The sequence below is a fragment of the Pholis gunnellus genome (assembly GCF_910591455.1).
Source record: "Pholis gunnellus genome assembly, chromosome: 20".
In the NCBI taxonomy this organism is placed as follows: Eukaryota; Metazoa; Chordata; class Actinopteri; order Perciformes; family Pholidae; genus Pholis; species Pholis gunnellus.
Window position 1 is genome coordinate 19444454 of NC_136547.1, and position 17155 is coordinate 19461608.

The 17155-nt window shown below is 40.6% G+C and overlaps 1 protein-coding gene across 1 annotated transcript; it reads right to left on the minus strand.

Annotated features, from left to right (window-relative positions):
• Positions 1 to 335: 335 nt before the first annotated feature.
• On the minus strand, positions 336 to 15809 carry LOC306712226 (NLR family CARD domain-containing protein 3-like). The gene is made up of 9 exons (XM_079181404.1): positions 15744 to 15809; positions 15344 to 15502; positions 14936 to 15052; positions 13978 to 14075; positions 10242 to 12024; positions 7302 to 7478; positions 4082 to 4258; positions 3201 to 3377; positions 336 to 2505 (listed from the first exon to the last, which is right to left on the minus strand). The coding sequence occupies exons 2-9, from the start codon at positions 15481 to 15483 to the stop codon at positions 2481 to 2483; spliced, it is 2694 nt and encodes an 897-aa protein (XP_079037530.1). The 5' UTR covers positions 15484 to 15502; positions 15744 to 15809; the 3' UTR covers positions 336 to 2480.
• Between the last annotated feature and the right edge of the window lie 1346 nt (positions 15810 to 17155).

The window sequence follows — 17155 nt, forward strand, 5'->3', positions numbered from 1 at the left end:
AAATAGGACCGTCGTTTACTAAATGAACATCAAGCTGTATTGAGGAAAACGTAAAACTAACGATTGAGATCATAAATTCATGTTTACAATGTTTACTGAGGTGATAAATCAAGAGAGAAGTAGAGTCGTTTTTAGGTCTCTGCCTCACACACCTATTTCATAAGGACAAAGTGATTGAATTTGTTTTGTTTTTGAATTGGATCACTAAAGACGGAACATATGGAAAAAATTAAAATGTTTATGTGCTTGAAACATAAAACAAATGAGCAGGATACAGTAAAGACGAATCTTAAACCTCTTTATTACCCCTCTTCCTCTTAATAACTTTCACACACAGCATTTTATCTGCTATCTGACCGCACAGACACAAACACACAATGCGAGAGAACAAGAGGAGGAAGGTGAAGGTTAATGAAAGGTGCGTCTCTCGTCTTGTCTTGTGCCTCCACAGATGGAGACTAGAGATAACATCCTCTCCTCTCAGAGCCCCGGCTGCCCCCCCACTGAGCTCCACTTCCTCTGGATAAGAGCTGTGGCACCAACTATCTTCATATCTAGGCTACGGATGCCAACCGTAATCCGTCAGGTCTGTGTGTGTGTGTGTGTGTGTGTGTTTTGTACGTGAGGAATGTAGGACAGCATTTCATTGTTGAGACAGTATGTGCATATATATAAATAGTTGTTTTCCTCAAGATAAAGCAGCCATGTAGGGAAGTTTAACCTCAGCTCAAGGATACATATTGTGCTTCCAATTGGTGTTTTTAAAGGGATAAAACGCTGTTTTGCTTTTGATAGCGTTATCGTGGTGCTTCTGAGACCCGTGCACAGCAGGTGGACGTGCATGTGAACAAACACCCAGTAGGACTCTATCAATCTACGATACGTAACATGCGATGGGTTTCTCCTGCTTCCTAGACTGCGTGCAGATGCCAGCGGAGACAGAGACCGAAAAACACTGGCATTTCCCTTTAGAAGTGGCAGTCTGGGAGTTCCTTTTCTCATCGCAATGTCCTCATTGTTGGTGATTTATAGATCACCTCAGTGGAACAACGTAATCAGCGTCTTTTCTGGGCAATTTCTAAAGATGTATTTTCGGTAGGCGGTGGTTATCTGTTGGCCGTTTAGTGTCGACGACTGTAATCTCACGGCAAACACTGACTCTAGTTCTTTTTTTAAGGTTGATTTTGAAAACGAACAAGAGACACAAACACATCCCGCCCCTGTGAATTAAAGGCCTTTTGTCTTGGAGGACATTGATTGCTAAGAGCGACAAATGCAAACGTTTCATGAGGTTGAATCACTGTGACGAGGCGCTGTGCAGTGATAGAAGCAGAGGCGTTGACACGTATTCATGTGAAATGTTATTCAGATGCATTTAGACATATGAGCGTGGAGTTGTGAGATACCAAACGTGCATTTTTAAAAAATAAATGTTGTGATATGATTTCCATATGATGAAATTATTATGACTGTAAATTTGTGACAATCCTGTAAAACAAATACAATTGAATTTCGTGTGGGAATAATGAAGAGCCTGTGCTGTGTTGAAATGATGTAACTGGCAAAGCTACAATTAAGCACACAGTGGATGAATTTAAAACCTTTTGGGACAAAGTTGGTCTTTCAGAGTTTGCATTGAATCACCTTCAGAAGCCTGAACAGAGCTCCTTCTCCTGCACTCACACTGAGCAGCGATTACGCCCACCTTCGCCCACTGCTGTTCACTTCCTCCAGTGGCTTCCACTTAGCCCGCAGCACCACAGAGGATCATTTCTAACTCCGTCTTGGCTACGCTGACACTCATTTTGTTTGGCTTAGGGAGTGCAGAGACTGTGGTCTGACCGAAAGTTTGATCTGTGCCCCTGCAAGGCCTGAGAAGAAGGTAAATATGAGATGGCATACTACATTTGTCAATCCATTCCTACACTCTTCTTTTTTTCCTGGTGCATGGATACCCTTGTGGGCTGCTGTCCATCCCAGCACACAGGGTACAGTATGGACAGGTCTCCAGACTATCACAGGTCTAAAACAAGGCTTGGGGAGTAACCAAAAAACATAGAACAGCGGTACGTAATTATAATACAAAAAAAGGTAACTGATACAGTTATGTACAGTTCTGTTACGGTCACGCTAACAAAACTAATTGCTGATGTAGTAAACATGAGGATTAAGTCTTTGTCTTTTCTCGTCTTTATTTATTTGGTACTGAGATAATCCAAAAGTAACAGAAAGTAATCATTTTCTTAACAGTAATTGGGTCAGAATACCAGTGTCAGTGTAACTGAAGCAGCAGTGGAACATTTATTGATCTATGACATGGTGTCTCTAGAGATGAATCACACTTCAGTTCATGTTGATGATAAACTGATTCATTGATCTAAATGTGCTTTAAAAGTTTGAGGAGCAGCAGGACTGGAGGAGTCCAGATCCTCTGATGATTCTCTGATCAGATCCAGAGGATCAAAGAGATGATGGTGGACTCAGTCCCAGGGATCTCCCTTCCATCTGAGGAGAGAAGAAGAAGAAGAGATGAACGAGTGTTTGCAGAGACTCCCTTCATCAGCTGTCAGTCAGTGATGCAGCTCATCCAGTAGAAAGAGCAGCAGGACTTCAGTCCTTTCAGCTCTCATCTTAACGTATTGGAGTGAACACACTGAGCTCCAAGCTCACACACCTGCAGACACTTTGGACATCAAGTCTGTTCACTCTGCACATTTCACTCAAGTACGCAGTGGAGATAAAGAGCTGAGGGTCCTGAACGCATCACGACTGCAGAAACAGAGAGGTGTTCACTGCTCACTGTAATGATGGGTTCAAAGCTGATAAAAACCACAGTCTCACTGACATTTGAACGTCTCATATCTTTGAAATATTCCAATGAGAGAGAACAGATCAGATCAGATTGATGGATGAGGACCACTGTCTCTATACATGTTGAGATGCTGTCAGCTGATAAACAGCGGTATTTCCTGCAGACTTGAACACAACAACAACAGTCGTCTTCACATCAACTCAAACACATGATCACAACAAGCTTCTGGCTCGTCTGATTGGCTGACTTTCTGTCCAATCCTGAAGCCTGTCAGCGTTCTCCTCTCACAGCTTCACTGAGAAGGTTGGAGGTTTACAGGAAATACTGGATCAGTGTTTAGTTCAATACTGCTGGAACCAGCATGGACTGAGTCCAACCCTCTACTGACCTCAGAGTCTCCAGTCTACAGTGTGGACTCTCCACAAGATCACACAGCAGCTTCACATCTGAATCCTTCAGGTCGTTTCCTCTCAGATCCAGTTCTCTCAGATGGGAGGAGGGGTTGGACTTCAGAGCTGAGACCAGAGAAGAACAGCTGATCTCTGACAAACTGCAGCCCCTCAACCTGAATAAAGAATAAATGATGAAGATAAGAATCCATTTATAATCCAATCAGATGTGTTCATGTTGTAAATGTGTAGCTCAACATGACTCTGTCCTCATCAATGAGCTTTTCTCTTTGTCGTTGTGTTATTGTGGATCATCATCATGTCAGCCTTCTACACACATCATCCAAATGTCACCACAACATTCATCACCTATTGATGTCAACACAGATGAACACCATGCTGCTGGTCTCAGTCAGGTCTGCAACTAGAGGATCAAGACTATATTGATCCTTTAAACAGCTGTTTTATGAAATATGACTCGATGTGTGTGTGTGTGTGTGTGTGTGTGTGTGCGTGTGTGTGTGTGTGTGTGTGTGTGTGTCCTAAAGATCAACATCAATGATCAGATATTATTTGTGAAAACACATTTAAATGAACAGAAACCAAAAGAAATATTTCTATTCATCAAGTAAACGTCATCAATATAAAACAAGTATTAGTTCAGAGGATCTTCTGTCTACAGATGTGACCATTGACCAACAACTAGAAACATTCATTGACTTTAACAACTAACAGTGGACATGTTCTACAGGTTCTTTAAGAGAACATTCTTTTGTCACTGCAGAATAAAATTAGTTCAAGAAACATGAAAATATGAATAAAAACTAATTTACAACTTTATGGATGTAAGTTGTGTTTTTTCATAAATTAGTGAACTGACCTCAGAGTCTCCAGTCTACAGTGTGGACTCTCCACAAGATCACACAGCAGCTTCACTCCTGAATCATGCAGCTTGTTGTAACTCAGATCCAGTTCTCTCAGATGGGAGGAGGGGTTGGACTTCAGAGCTGAGGCCAGAGAAGAACAGCTGATCTCTGACAAACTGCAGCTCCACAACCTGAATAAAGAATAAATGATGAAGATAAGAATCCATTTATAATCCAATCAGATGTGTTCATGTTGTAAATGTGTAGCTCAACATGACTCTGTCCTCATCAATGAGCTTTTCTCTTTGTCGTTGTGTTATTGTGGATCATCATCATGTCAGCCTTCTACACACATCATCCAAATGTCACCACAACATTCATCACCTATTGATGTCAACACAGATGAACACCATGCTGCTGGTCTCAGTCAGGTCTGCAACTAGAGGATCAAGATCAGATCAGACCTGTTGGACTCAAAGACGGTTCATGACTTCATTGGTTCCATGAGCTTCTTCTTTGTGTATCTGGTAGCTTAGTAGCTTCATGTGTTCAACAGGAGAGGTCCACATGTGTTCAGGTGTGTCTTCATGTCATCTGTCCATCACCAGAGTTCTTGGTGGCAGTAATCATTCCTCCTGTCAGACTGAGTGTGAAGTGGTCCCTTCATAACACAACTACACTGAAGAAATCACTTCACAAGTTCAGCTGAAACTAATATGAAGCTTCAGCAGTCTGAGTCAGACGAACCAAAGTTACAGACTATTGAGGAGCAGATTCCCTCTTTGAGTTCCTCTTCCTCCACTGAGCTCAACAAGGAAACACTGAGTTCAACCCGCCTGCTACGTACTGCTGAGGAAGGTACTACACAGTACATGTACACAGTACTACACAGTACACAAAAACAGTACTACACAGTACACGTACTGTACACATGTGTACACAGTACATTGCGTGTACATGTGGATTCACCATCAATTTAACTGACAATATTTGAAATCTATAAAGTTGATTTCTCTCCTCAAAAGTTCTCATTAGTGAATTTAATTATGAAATAGAACGAAGAATGTGCTGTTCCAGCGCTTTGCATTGTGGGATACAGAAGGAGAGATAGACTGGAGATTCTTTCTGAATCAGTAAAACATCAGGTATTTCTGTCACACTGTAGATTTAGCTTTTGTTAGCATGCTACATGCTACATGCTACATGTTGGTCAAATCAGCACAAACTGCTGGTATAGTACGAGGTTTCAAATACAGCCACTGTCAAACACAACAGACTGACTTGATACATGTGAAGCCTCAGATTAGTTCAGATCAACTTTACAAGTCATTTCTACAGAACTAGACTGTGGATTTAGTCCTGAACATCACAGACAGTGTGGACAGATTACAGACACCAAGAACTCTTGAATGGACGTTTGGACACGTGAGTGTTGTGTTGAGAAAGACCTGAACCAATATGAACCGGCCCTTTAAGAACAACATGTGTTTGTTGTTGCAACCTAAAGGTCTGTGTCTTCAGATAAAGAGACAAAACATGAAAACAGAACCACAGTTAGACCTGCTGTCAACAAGAACCTGGAAACAAGTTAGAACCTTAAACATCTACAGTTTGATGATGTCATTCATCATCATCACTTGTTGAAGAGCCACTTCCACTATGACTGGTCTCAGCTGACATCTTGTTCTAGTAATGACAACAGAGACTTGTGTTCTCAAAGCCTGCTCTGTGGAGACGTGTGGGCCTGTGTTAGGCTGCTGCTTATTACTCTGAGCTCTGCTTTAATCTCACCACAGCAGCTGTGTGGTTGTCTCTGTAGCAGCCTCATCAGCTTCTGATATCATGAAGATCACCACAGTTCACAACTTCACCTTCATTCAGCTTTGTATTCAAGTCTCTCTCTGTTTACACAGAGTTTGTATCTGCTGTCATCAGATCTTCATCCTCCTCCTTCATCTTCCTCACACACTCTACAGCAGGGGTCACTAACAGGCGGGCCGCGGTCCGGATCCGGACCCAGACGCCGTTGTATCCGGACCCAGGACCTAAAACCGATTCTATTTTGACGGAGCGCTTCTATTTTAACCGGCGCACCTTTTTCAGCCTTTACGGTATTTGTTCAGTGGTGCAGGAAACACGCCGACCAATGCGTTGTAAATCACATCACGTGATGCAGCTCAGCCAATCAAACAAGAGTATTCTGACAAGTTTACTGACTCGAGTCAGATGTTCACACACCGTGACACAGGGGGGGAGACGAGGAAAGAGAAAGAAGAATACGACAATTACGTGAGTCACAGCAGCTATTTCACATGACGTTCTCCAAATAGAGGAGAGTGGTCAGCGAGACCAGAGTCTATAACCAAGAATAGACACGAGAGGTTAATTCTCCACACGGGCAGTTTAAAATCAGTTTGTCTCACATGTTCAGAGACCACAACGATTATTCAAAGCGGTGAATGAAGCGATACTACGAGACAAAGAACAACTCTTTGGAGCAAACGTACCATCTCACATCTGAAATGAAGTCACAGAAAATAAACCTGAGATCAGAATCCGAACACATGAGTTCACTGTCCAATGATGTGACCAGAGACAATAGAGCTGAAACAAGTGGTTTAAAGACCACAGATGAAGTCCATGCTCACTAATGTATCTTTTTAGAATATAAGAAAAATATAATATTGTTTTCTGAGTGAATCACTTCAACCTGAATGAACTGAATTTAAAGCTGCAGGACAATTCAGTGAAATTCATTTTTCTAAAATGAATTCATTTATTTTAAGATGCACATTTTTCGAAAGCTTTCTGTCAGTTATTCTTTAATCCAGACATTATTTTACTTGAAATGAGAAGAACATTTATTGATGTATTTCTATGTATTATTTATAATTCATCCAGTTAAAAGAATAATAATTGTTAAAATATAATTGATGAAAATATATATATATATATAAAAGGCACTAAATAGTGCAATAGTGCATTGTAATGTTCCGGGCCTTTGCCTGAGGAGATTTTCTCAATCTGGACCTTTTGGTATTTTAATTGAACACCCTGCTCTACAGCCTCATCAGGACTGACATCACCTTCACTGACTGATGGACCACAATGAGAGTCTGTGGAAGCTAAACACTCTCCTGTCAATCACTTCATTTCTCTACTTTCTGTCACTCTAACAAATATTCAGCTTTTGTTTTCAGGCAAATCCTGAAACCTTTCAGTCAGTGAACTGACCTCAGAGTCTCCAGTCGACAGTGTGGACTCTCCAGTCCAGCAAACAGCGGCTTCACTCCTGAATCCTCCAGGTTGTAGTTGTTACTCAGGTCCAGCTCTCTCAGATGGGAGGGGTTGGACTTCAGAGCTGAGGCCACAACTTCAACGTGAGTCTCTGAGAGTCCACAGGCAGTAAGTCTGGAATGACACAAATATTTCAACATATTTTTATGAAAGAGGACATTTAATATTTACTTCCTGCTTCCTGTTTTGATGAACATTAGCTCTTCACATCAGTGGTTCAGCTAATCTCATCTCACTGTGTTTCACATGAAACAATAACTCTCATCACTCTCTCTCCTCCCTGCAGACTTTTAATCTTTGTTTCTCTTTAATGTGCAGATGAAGGGAGACAAAGTGTCGTTACATTGAGGCTTCCATAATGTCCAGTCTGTCAGTGTGATCTGATCCCATGTCTGTCTCCACAAAGTCAGCATGAAGCCTTCTTCATTAGAGAAGCAGTTTAACAACTAGAGCTCCCTGCTGCTGTCAGGTTCACCTCCAACACATCCAGAGACAACTGAGCAATGTTACAGGACTGAGACACATTACTTGATATTATTAGACCTGTATGTGATTAAATGAACATATTCAACACAATTAAACCAAAGAGGCTGCATTACTTTCAACATGATGTCATCAGAAATATGTTTCCGTGAATCAGCATTAAACACATAACATGGTGTTCATAAGATCTTTATAAAAGAGTTTATTTCTGAGTAAAAGAACAAATTAAAAGATTTAAAAACAGGACGATGTAAATAATGAAACTTTAAAATGAAAAGTTGAATTCATGAACAATAAAATGCAACATTTCTCGGTTCAACACTCTGGAGTTTTACAGCGACAGTCTTTGTCTCGTATGAAGCAGTTTATGGAGGCTAATGTGGCTAATGCTAATGCTAAACCTCAGATATATATTGATGTGTAACTGACATCACTGAATCAGTTCTCTGATGTGATGACTTTTCTCTTCTTGTGCTACTAAATCACTGTTACAGCATTCAACATGATCAGCAACAGTTACATACTCAATTTAAATAATTATATTAATGATAAAAACATCCTTTATCTATACAGAACTTTAAGAAAAGTGTTTTAAAGACATAAACGACAGATATACAGATATATATATAATAATAACTTTACTGCCCCTCATTAAATCCATGCTCTAAAGTAACTGATGAATGAATTTCTCTGATGTTTCTGACGGTGAGTAACAGACCTGGGTGTGTTTTTCTGGGTAGATTTAGTGATTTGAGGCCTTCAGGAAAACGCTGTTGATTTATTTTTCAGTCTTTCTCTATCTGGGAATGTTGGTTTTGGCAGAAGAAGAAGAAGAAGAAGAAGAAGAAGAAGAAGAAGAAGAAGAAGAAGAAGAAGAAGAAGAAGAAGAAGAAGAAGAAGAAGAAGAAGAAGAAGAAGAAGAAGAAGAAGAAGAAGAAGAAGAAGAAGAAGAACTCAAACATGTTTATGATGTAAAACTGTTTCTTATTAGTAGTAGAACTATTAATACTGTTCAGTAAAAGTAACGTATTAAAATGTTTACTTGAAGTAAAGAGAGAAAGATAAAGATAAATCATATTTTTAAACTAAAGTCAAAGTGGCTTTATTGGAATGAAAGTTAAAAAACAATGTTGCCAAAGTATCAAAATACGGAATAATATGACATTAATAATAATATTAGGATTATTGTTAACGTCTGTTAAAGGTGGAGCTTACATGATGCTGGATAGTTTAATAAATAATAATGATTCATATTTTAATTCTTAATTATTTTGTGAGTCAAATGTGAATCTTCAACATTTAACATTTCTCTGTCAGGTAAATGTAGAACTACAATGTTGTCCTCTGAAGTAGAAGTACATCACATTCCATCTGACCCTACAGGGTCTGGATCTTAGGAGACATACAAGGACTTCATGTGAACCACAATAACAATACTTCTTATTACTCAGCTGGGTAAAGGTGAATTCTACTAAAGTAGAAATCTGAACTCCTTCGTGGAGGCAACGGATAAAAGAATCAACATCCTGCAGTTGACCTGAAAAGATGTTGAATAGTTTGAGGAGGAAACCAGCAACGTATGAAAACATGTGGACTCTTTTCTGGCCTCACTGCTACCATCATTACAGCCCACTGGCTGTGAAGGAGTCTAACATGTGTCCTCCTGTGCTCTCATTGGCTACTTCATGCTGTCATACGAACTTCATTCACATACTTTAGGACCTCACATCTGACTTTATTGAAGTTTCTATATTAATACAAATTAAAAGTCAATTCATGTAAATGTATGTAAACAGTCTGAGGTAGAACCCTGAACTCAAGTTGGTTTGTTGTTGTTTTCTGGTCCTATCTTTAAGAAGGGGGCGTGGCCTGATACAGATGGTATTTAAACTCTTCAGCATCGTGTTAAAATAATCAGGTGTTACCTGTAAGTGTGATGATGTCAGACACCTTGTAGAAGCTCCTGATGTAATAATAACTAAAGTACATGAAGTGATGACTGTAAAATACTGCTACATGTTGTGATGAAAGCTCAAACACAACCTCTAAAGTCCTTCATTTGTTTCACCAGGTTTGCATGTCGCCTCCATCACCCAAAGGAAGATAAATAGAGGAAGAATGATATCAATATAAAATATAACAATCATGAGGAATAAATAGAATAACTGTGTTCATTAACTTCACAGTGAAAACTAAACCAACTGAAACTGAAACATGTTTTCACTCGCAGCATTTCAAACATCAAGAACATCTGTGATGAAATATAACTGATTATAATTTAGTATTAAACAACTGGAACACTATTTTAAGAATATGAATTTCATAATGTCTATATTTGAAGAACTAAACTACTGATCTACACTGATTCATGAAGTTAATCACATCTGGACTTACCGAGCCTTTCTGCAGTTCCTCACAGCTGGAATCAGTCTCCGTCGTCCCTCATATGTTGTGTTGTACTTCTTCAGGTCCAACTCATCCAGAACCTCCTCTGACATCTGCAGCATGTAGGACAGAGCTGAGCAGTGGATCATTGAGAGTTTCCTCTTTGATCTCTTCTTCAGGAACTCTTGGATCTCCTGATGTACTGAGAGGTCGTTCATCTCCATCAGACAGTGGAAGATGTTGATGCTTCTGTCAGGAGAGATTTTAATTCTCCTCATCTTCTTCAGGTTGTTGATGGCTCTCTGGATGGTTTCTGGACTGTTGTCTGTCTGACCCAGCAGGCCTCCTAAGAGTCTCTGGTTGGACTCCAGAGAGAGGCCATGAAGGAAGCGGACAAACAGGTCCAGGTGGCCATTTTGACTTTTAAGGGATTTCTCCATGGATCTCTTCAGGAAGTCCTCCAGAGATGAATACTTGTATTTCCCCATGAAGTCCTTCAGTACCTCTGTCTTCCTGTTTATGAAACAGTGGAACATGTAGACTGCAGCCAGAAACTCTTGAACACTCAGATGAACAAAGCAGTAGACTGTTTTCTGGAAGATCACACTCTCTGTTTTGAAGATCTCTGTACAAACTCCTGAGAACACCGAGGCCTCCGTGACATCAAGACCACACTGCTCCAGGTCTTCTTGGTAGAACATGATGTTTCCTTTCTCCAGATGTTCAAACGCCAGCCTCCCCAGCTTCAGAAGAAGTTCCCTGTCAGCCTCCGTCAGCTCCTGAGGACTCGTCTCATGTCCCTCATGGTACTTCTGCTTCTTCCTCTTTGTCTGGACCAGCAGGAAGTGTGAGTACATGTCAGTCAGGGTCTTGGGCAGCTCTCCTCTCTGGTCTGTAGTCCACATGTGGTCCAGAACTGTAGCAGTGATCCAGCAGAAGACTGGGATTAGACACATGATGTCGAGGCTCCTGGATGTCTTGATGTGTGAGATGATTCTGCTGGACAGCTCTTCATCACTGAACCTCCTCCTGAAGTACTCGTCCTTCTGGGGGTCGGTGAAGCCTCGTACTTCTGTTACCCTGTCAACACGTGAAGGAGGGATCTGATTGGCTGCTGCAGGTCTGGAAGTTATCCAGACGAGAGCCGAGGGAAGCAGCTTCCCCTCGATGAGGTTCGTCAGCAGCACGTTGACCGATGCCTTCTGTGTGACATCAGACACGAGCTCATTGTTGATGAAATCCAGTGAAAGTCTGGTTTCATCCAGACCATCAAAGATGAACACAACTTTACAGACAGAGAGCTTCTCTGCTGGGACCTTCTGTAATGTTGGATGGAAAACACGGATCAGCTCGAGAAGACTGTACTGCTCATCTTTGATCAAGTTCAGCTCCCTGAACGAAAGCAGAACCACCAGACTGACATCTTGGTTCTCCAAACCCTCGGCCCAGTCCAGAGTGAACTTCTGCACCGAGAAGGTTTTTCCAACTCCGGCGACGCCGTTCGTCAGAACGACTCTGATGCGTCTCTGTTGGTCAGCTGAGGCTTTGAAGATGTCGTGGCACTTGATCGGAGTGTCATGGAGGGTCTTCTTCTTGGAAGCTGACTCCAGCTGCCTGACCTCATGTTGGGTATTAACCTCTTCACTCTGTCCCTCTGTGATGTAGAGCTCAGTGTAGATCCTGTTGAGGAGGGTTCCACTTCCTGTTTCATCACTTCCTTCAGTCACACATTCACATCTGTTCTTCAGACTGATCTTATGTTCATCTAAAACCTCCTGCAGACCACTATCTCCTGAAACAGAGAAACCAGAGAGAACATATAAAGAAGATATGATATTGATTTGACTAAAACAATCAGTGAACAATGAAATCAGGCTGATATCTGAACCTACAAACGGGGACACGTGAGTGAAAGTAACTTTCAGTTAGATTCAGTTAGAAGCTACTAAAGTAGTGAGATGTGAACACAGAGAGCTTTCTCTCTGGTCACCAGCACAGACAGTGTTGATCCAGTCAGTGTAGCTACAGACGTGGCTTTGGTTTGAGGGAGGAGACCGTTATTGAGAACATTACATCAACTATGTGTTGATTGTTCTTATTTCCTGTTTTGTTGAGCTGTAGCCGACAGACAAAGTTAATAGAGCGACTGTTAAAAGTCCAGTTATGAACGACGTGGATCAAAGATGTGTGTCTGTGTTTTAGTTGCTATAAATACATTCATCCTCACATTGAGTTCATATTCCTCACACAGAGCCTGTTGGTTATATTGCCCGGATCGATCTGCTCTTTGAAACACACCGCGGCTCCGTCTACAAACAGACTAGGACCGTATTTTTATCAGAGCGGCTCGTCTGGTGGAATAAGGACCTTTAATCCACCTGCAGCTGTCTCCAGGTCAGCAACACGTTATGAATTATTATCTCTTTATATCTTTACAGAGATTATAGATGTTGATGAGATATGAATTCATATTTAATAACTAATATAAATATGAATGTTAAATACAGCTCCTTTAACTTGATCTCGTTATTTTTTAAGTCACTGAGAATATAGAAATAATAAAATATTTTTTATTAATTTGTGATTATTTATGCAGGTGTAACTTATTTCTAATGTATTATATTTATCATTTAATGATCTTATGGGGTATGTGTGAATTTTTATCTTAATAAGTTACACTACCGTTCAAAAGTTTGGGGTCACTTAGAAATGTCCTTATTTCTCAAAGAAAAGCACTGTTTCTTTCAATGAAGACAACATTAAATTAATCAGAAATACACTCTATACATTGTTAATGTGGTTAATGACTATTCTAGGTGGAAACGTCTGGTTTTTAATGAAATATCTACATCGGTGTATAGAGGCCCATTTCCAGCAACTATCACTCCAGAGTTCTAATCGCCTCAGAAGACTAATTGATGATTAGAAAACCCTTGAAAACAGTTGTGCTGGTGAGAGAAGCTATAAAACTGGCCTTCCTTTGAGCTAGTTGAGTATCTGGAGCATCACATTTGTGGGTTGGATTCTACTCTCAACATGGCCAGAAAAAGAGAACTTTCATGTGAAACTCTCCGTCTGTTCTTGTTCTTAGAAATGAAGCTATTCCATGAGAGACATTGCGAAGAAACTTAAAATTGACACGAAATTGTCTGGGTGACCCCAAACTTTTGAACGGTAGTGTATTTATATTTAATCTTTCCCCTCACAGTGTTTTGCATTGTTGAGGATTTTTTGGATGAATGAAGCCGCGTTTGTTTTGTTTTCTTTTGAAATTGAACGGTTTATGTTGAACATTGTTTACTGCTCATAAGATCACGTTACCCAGCTGTTCTCACTGTATAATATCATTTTTGTAGCTGTTTTCATTGAACTGTATATTCTCTCTTTGCATCACACCAGGCCGCCCTGTGTCATGTCACCAACATGGTGCCTCACAGATTCATGTCCTCGTGTAAGTTCTGATATTGTTCATGTTCAGGAGCAGATGTGCAGAGAGAGAGAGACCAGAAGGACATGAATGGGTTATATATCGTCTTCTGAAGGAGCAAATAAATGCTGGAAATCTATCTTTTGAGTGGTCTCCTTCCATGCCCTGTCCACAACTGTTACACAAGTTTATCATGAATCAATGAGACCTTCTTCCTTTGTGTGTTTACATCCTTCAATCCAACAAGTGTCTCTGTATTAAAACAACACGTCCTGTTTCCAGACATGAAGACATCAGCAGAGAAATGGACAGTCTTACTTTGGACACTTCTGGTCTCACTGGCTGTCTGCAGTCCAGCTCTGGTTCTGGATCTGGACGTCAGCTCCTCCTCAGAATCATGACTCCTCTTCTTCTCTCTGTAAAGACATTTATTTAGAACTAAAATGATTTGTTGGTTGTTGATGAAAAACATCCAGATGTGGACTAAAGTGTGTAGAAGCTCAGATGTTCACAGAGAACAGTTAAAGTGTTACTTTTCTCTTTGAATTCAGCGTTCAGTCTGTCATGAAAATGTTCTTTTATTGAAACTCTCCTGCTTTCATGAACTCTAATCAGCTGCTTTTCCTATCAGGCTGTCTGATGAAACATTTAGTGATCTGTCTGTAGTTTGTTTATAACTAACTCAACACTTCCTGCAGCTCCTTCACAGTAAAAGTCCTCCATTAAAGAGAGCTGATCATGTCCTTTACTGTGTCACAGTGTCTGTGATCAGCTCAGCTTGAGTTGGTTGTGTTTGAACTGAGGTCAGAAGAGGTCTACATGTTGTGGTGGACCAACAGTCTAACACACAGCATGTAACAGTGGAGTCTCAGGTTCAAGTCCACACACTTTCCTTCTTCATGTCTGTTTTCTGTCACTTTCTACTGTCAACTATCAAATGAAGGATCAATTCAAACGTGATGAAAACAGAAGAGCTCCAAATGTACAGTTGACCATTTCCTGTCTGGTTTTTGTCAGCAGAGAACTTTTACATCAGTTCTGCTCATGATGTTTGTTCTAGACCTTCAGGATCAACATCTGGAGGAGAGAGTCTGAACTCAAAGGTCCACTTACTAAAGATTTAAAGCTTCACACTGAAAGCTCTGAATCTGTAGGAAGTGTACCTTTGAGCTTCATCTCATGAAAATATAATATAAATCTTTGAGCACAACATTTAGTCTTCATCCTCAATGCATCATCTTCATCAGGTCAGCTCACAGTAAAAACAGTCTCTTACTGTGTGTCTGAGGGTCCAGGTTCACTACTGAAGTCTGGAGGATGATCTTTGGACCGATCACTCTTCATAGACAGACAGATGGATCCTGGAGACTCTGCTCTCTGTCTGGACTGAACTCTGCAAACATCAAGATGATTTTATTCAGAATGAATCTTTGATAACAACAAAGACATTCAAGTAGATCTGAATACACAAACTACTGTTACTGCAGATATTTAGAAGCTTTTAAAGTTTGTAGTAGTCCTCTTAGATTACATTACAGCTTTTCTAGGTGACTGACAGCTGTCACTGCTACTAAGAGGAAGAACCTCAAACTCAACTCAAAACCTCTAAATCTACAGAGAACACTGTCAGAGGTACAGGAACTGGAAATGACTCCTATGAATGAGTTAGTAGAAGTTCTCTTACTGTGAGTCTGAGGGTCCAGGTTCTTTACTGAAGAATAGAGGAAGATCTTTGGACCAATCACTCTTCATAGACAGACAGCCGGAGACTAGAGACTCTGCTCCGTCCTCCTCTTCCTCCTCCTTCCTCCTCTTCCTCTTCATCTTCTGATCTGAAGTCAGTCTGAGAGTAAAACATTAACACTGACTGTGAGCTCACGACACAAGAATCAAGAGAGAACAGGAAGTAACACACCTACACGCACGCACGCACGCACGCACGCACGCACGCACACACACACACACACACACACACACACACACACACACACACACACACACACACACACACACACACACACACACACACACACACACACACACACTTTGACAGTAAAACAATCACATGTTGGATCAACACTCACCCTGCCTCAGCCTTCAGCTTCTCTCCTTCTGCTCTGTGACTCAAAATGGAGTCTGAACTTTCTGATGAACACATCAGGGTTCCTCCCTGTTCTCATGTATCTGGATCACATGATCACTGTAGCTCCGCCCCTCTTCTATTTACAGGAAATCAGCTGAGTTCCTGTAGAAGTGTGTGGGTGTGTGTGTGAGCTCACACAGATCCTCTTTTCATTACGATGTGTTTATGAGCGTCTCTCTCGGCTTGAACAGGTTGAATTAAAATGAGTTTTGGTCAAAATGTTGCTGCATTATCTTTATGTTTAAATCATGAACATGAATCTATGAGAGCTTTCTGTGTAAAGGTTTCTGTTCCACACTGTGAGGAACAACAACACAGTTGAACATCAGCTGCTTAGAGGTCACGTAAACAGCTCATAATTAGGGCCCGAGCACCGATGTAGTCGGAGCGGAGGACCTATTGTTCTTCTGTTTATTATTATTATCATCATACATGTTTCATCGCAAAAAGTAGGTGCTTGGGATACTGGTAAGCTTTTGAAATTTGGCACACAAGGCAGTCGTGGTGAAAATTGCAGCTGATTGGGGTGTTCAGCTGCGGGATAAAATATTGGCTCGACAGCGCCCCCTATTGAGTAGCCCCAACATTGGGTTTCACTTAGCTGTATGAAATTTGGTAGGTATGTGGAACTTGATTGGACTGTTATCAAAATCTAGTTATATATTATGGTTTTATTGCTTCGGTGTGGCAATTTGGCTCCATAGCGCCCCCTACTAAATTTCGACGAAGCAGCCCTCGCAGTACGTTTCACATAGATTTACAAAATTTGGTCAGCACAAGTATCACATGTGGACTTAAATAAAAGTATCCTGGGGTCATGCTGTAAACCCAACCGGAAGTCAGCCATTTTGAATTTTGTATGAATTTCTAGTGTCGTTTTTGCCATTTCCAGGTGCTGTACTTTAACAAACTCCTCCTAGGGAATTAATCAGATCAACTTATAATTTGGTCAGAACAATCAAAAGACCTTAGTGAATAAAAGTTACCAAAAGCTTTAGGTTTCATAGAACGACGTGGACGTGGTGTGGCAGCCATTTTACATCAGAATCAAAATCAGAACCGTTTATTGCCAATGTATGTTTCACATACAAGGAATTTGTCATGGTGGGTGGTGCATAACATTAGACAATAATATTAAACAATAACATTAAACAATAACTTTAAACAATCAACAACAATCAACCCAGTGCAAGAAATAGAAACATATTAAAATGTACAACAGAATATAGAAGAATATAAAATAAAGTGCACAGACAAACAGATAACAGTACTTTAAACAAGTGTAATGTAAGTTTAATGTAAAAGTGACAAGTGTATTTAAATATGAAGGGATGTGCAGGGGAGTGACCGGTA